This window comes from Rhagoletis pomonella, unplaced genomic scaffold (assembly GCF_013731165.1).
Source record: "Rhagoletis pomonella isolate Grant_MI unplaced genomic scaffold, Rhpom_1.0 Rhpom_scaffold_13921, whole genome shotgun sequence".
Lineage (NCBI taxonomy): Eukaryota > Metazoa > Arthropoda > Insecta > Diptera > Tephritidae > Rhagoletis > Rhagoletis pomonella.
The window spans coordinates 1-3789 of record NW_023472446.1 but is presented as its reverse complement, the minus strand read 5'-3'; the positions used below and the strand labels follow the sequence as shown (position 1 = coordinate 3789).

Genomic DNA, 3789 nt, shown 5'->3' with positions numbered 1-3789 from the left:
TCAACTGAACTAGTAAAATATATAAATTGGAAACGCCCTAAAAATACATCAACTGAACTTATTTTTTTTACCATTTTCTGTTAATAATTCCCTAATTTTAACTTTTCTGTATAATATTCCTGTATATGTTGCAGCAAAATTCAGCGGCTAAAGCTCTACACTTTGTTCCCGGCAGATAATATTTTCAAAATATACATAGCATGAATTAGGTTAACCAATGGAATTAAACTACAGCAATTTACTTCCAACTCCTTAAAAAAAAAAAACTGAGTCTTCATTTGCTTTAAATTCCGTAAATAACAAAAACTTCTTTTAGATGGTTCCTTTTATGTATCGTCTTCTGGTAAGATATACTTTATTGACGCAGGCGGTATACAAACTTTGTGATAATTAGAGTGTGCTTGATGTATGTATGGTATGACAAAGAGCTGCACGAACAGCTTTGCACAGCAAAAACTTACTATTGTACAGGTATAATTTAAATAATTTAAAGTAATTACTTGTATGATAATTTCCGAAACAATTGACATGATTATGAAAGTTACACACCAATTAATTCGTCAGGGTATTCAGCTCAGCTCACGAAATGTATAAATTTCCCTGTTTTCGTCGACTTCTTGAATCCCCATTGACGATTCTTGCTGTTTGCCAATGCCTTCGGAGTGTTTTACCGTTTGTTCTTTGCTAAAGCTACTGAGAGAGTTTCCCATTAATCGTATTTAAACAGCGCTTAAACGTCCAACTGCAAAAATTATTAAAAAAAACAACAACGGAATAATCAATAAAAAGTTTTAGGAAGCACATATGAGTGCAAATATACTTCTAACAGATTTTTGTTTAAATAGTATAGAAAGTATGTCCAAATGTACATATAGGCGTACTTTAAGTGCGAGCGAAAGAATTTTAATAAAGGTGCGCTCCAACAGACGCGGTACTACCGCTGCGGTTGAAACATTTACGATTGTTCCCACGACAGTCGAGTCTATGACCCAAATTTATAAGTGGCCAAGGGCTTTTTCGGGAATTTGTGTTGTTACTGCAGAAATCTACCATATGCGGTCAATACAAACCATTGCGGTATATGGGAGCCTCGTTGTGGAACGCTGCGATCGAAAATCAAGGTATGATCAACTTTTTCGTGGTAGAGTTGTACACATTTGTTTGACTGGCAGCCGCGTTAAATCAATTGGACAAAACAAATTCTGAACTGGAATTATTTATTTAGCAAGGGAAACGTTACCCATATTATACGATTTGAAGCATCCGGATAATAAAAATTGCCAGAATTATGAAGCATGGAAGATAATAAGTGCGGAGTTGAATGAAAAAATTTGGTAAGGTTGAAAATCTATGCAGTGCATACCGCAGTGTACGGTAACGAATCAGTTTGAGGGCCTCGCTCTTCATTGTTACCGCATCAAATATGACTTATACCGCAGCGGTAGTACCGCGTGTACTTTAAGTTGCCGCTACAATCTAATGGATTACCTGGATACAGGATAGAGGTAGTCACTTCAATGATATCGCTACGCAAGGATAGTTAAAATGCAAATAGGAAATTGGGAGGTCGATCTTAATGACTATCGAGAGTTAATATCTACAAGTTAAAAAAAAATAATAAATTATGTACTTACACATTGGCCGCATTGCCCAGCAGAGTGTTGTAAAATATTCGATATGATCAATTGTTGAGGATAAATTTCATGGATGATAAGAACTCAAGTAAGAATGCAGATACCGCATACTGAAAAAAGATAAAAGATAAAGATAATTAATTAAAAAAGATAAAACTTAATTAATAAAGAAAAGCAAAATTGGCAATTAGCAGTTTACATACAAATACGGAATATAGGTAAAACTTTGCAGACCACTTACCGTTTTTATTTGCTGATTACAGGAGCTGGCGGTGGTGAGGGTGGGTGGTCCTCCTCTGCTTCAGCAGTTGTTTCTTTTTCGCCGTCCTCAGCTTGTGTTTCACCTTCTTTGCCGTCATTGTTAGTCACCGCGGCTTCTTCGGTAAGGCGTTTACTTAGCGCAAACCGTACATAGCGGGCAAAATTTACATCAATTACACCAAATTTGTAAAATATCTTCCACCTCTTCTCTTTAATAGCCGCATGCGATTCCTTGTCAATGCGTATGGTGACAACTAATCTATCACCATCTTCGCGCTCATTCACCCATTCCCACGAATCGGTGACTAAATCGTCATTTTGGGACTGAATTAGTGCCAAGGTTTGATCGTAATCTTGGCCAACACTTCTTGGCAACGAGATAGTCATCACATAAGCATCTGGAATGTTTTCTTCATTACAAATTACCAATTCGGGGTTTTCCCAGTTGGTCAATTTGGGGATGATATCTGTAAGCCAATCGGCCGTTTGCTGATTTAGGCAATCTAATATAAGCATGCCCGGCTTTCGAAGTAATCTTTCAAATTGCAATTTCGATTCGGCGCTACTGTTGGCAACCTCATCGATGATCAGTTCTTCGAGAGACGATAGATCTTCGGGATCCAACATGTTTTCGGGAAACCCTTTCGCGTAAATTGCAACGCGAACGTAATTTTCTACGCGGGGTGGTCTTGATCTGGCATTCTTCTTTGCTGCCCCTTCATTGCCAGCGGTGAATGGCTTGTTATTATTCTCAAAAGCTATCTTGCGGGCTTCTTCTGGTTTCAGCCCTTTCATCAAGAAATGTTGGTACCAACGCCCACCAGTTGGTGTCAGCACCCTTCTAGGCTCTGCAGCGGCTCCGCCCGTCTTATTTCCTTGAACGGACGTTGGTCTAGCATTATTCGCACTGATCTTAGCTTTTGTTGGCGCGGGAGAAGGTTCGGGCGCTCTACGTTTTTGCGCCTGCACAGGTCTTGAAGCGTTGCCTGAAGCAGAAGCACCACCGCTGCGATTATTTCTCGATGATAGTGGTGCTTTTGTATCGCTTAAGCTTCGTCTGGCTGGCGTTGAATTCGACGGACGACTACTACCACGCGGCGGTGCCGCATTGCGGTTGCTACGATTCGCGGCTCCACTAACCCACGTACCGCGTGAACGACCACCCTGAGGTGACGGACCACCGCCAAAGCCACCATCGCCACCAAAGTTATCACTTTGTGAATAGCCACCACCGCCAAAACCACTATTGTTCATTCCCCGGCTCGGCTGCATGCCACCAAAGCCACCTTGGTTGCCTCGTGACATAAAGTTGTTCCCCTGTTGCATCCCACCGAAGTTATCATTCATACCACCGCCACCATAACCGCCTCCTCCACCCCCGCTATTATTCATATTCATCCCCCCACCACGTTGCATCAGTGGCATAATGTTGCCACTGCCACCGCCACCACCCCCACCGAAACCGCCGCCACCGCCACCACCTTGATTCCAATCATTAGGCGCGTTTCCACCCCAACCTCCACCACCTCCTCCACTACTCGGTCCCATTGATGAACTACCATAATTGCTCATGGGCCCACCACCACCACCACCACTAACTCCACTACCTCCTCCTACTCCCCCTCTGTTAAATCCAGTCGGTGAGGTGTTTCTACCCCTCACCAGCTGACCTAACAGATCGGCCAAAGCCCTCTCGTTTGATTTATAAGTGTTATTTAAGTAAGTATTTGTATTCATCTTGGTCGTACGACCACCTGCCCGACGAGGCGGGCGCAGTGGTCTAAGTAATATAATGGGGAATTCAAACGGTACACCACGGCAGCGCCCCATGCCGCAGCAAGGCCACCGTTACTCCCTGAGGCGGCCCGGTGTCAGGAAGGCGCCGTTATAATAC

General features: G+C 42.6%; 1 protein-coding gene across 2 annotated transcripts; it reads right to left on the bottom strand.

Moving 5' to 3' along the window:
• Positions 1 to 310: 310 nt before the first annotated feature.
• On the bottom strand, positions 311 to 3783 carry LOC118757046 (eukaryotic translation initiation factor 4B2-like). Of its 2 annotated transcripts, XM_036491776.1 has the most exons (4): positions 1876 to 3783; positions 1635 to 1744; positions 550 to 742; positions 311 to 460 (listed from the first exon to the last, which is right to left on the bottom strand). In XM_036491776.1, the coding sequence occupies exon 1, from the start codon at positions 3723 to 3725 to the stop codon at positions 1881 to 1883; it is 1845 nt and encodes a 614-aa protein (XP_036347669.1). In that variant the 5' UTR covers positions 3726 to 3783; the 3' UTR covers positions 311 to 460; positions 550 to 742; positions 1635 to 1744; positions 1876 to 1880. The 2 variants fall into 2 exon arrangements, with proteins under 2 accessions (XP_036347669.1, XP_036347668.1); XM_036491775.1 differs by having other exon boundaries at positions 311 to 742.
• Positions 3784 to 3789: the final 6 nt, after the last annotated feature.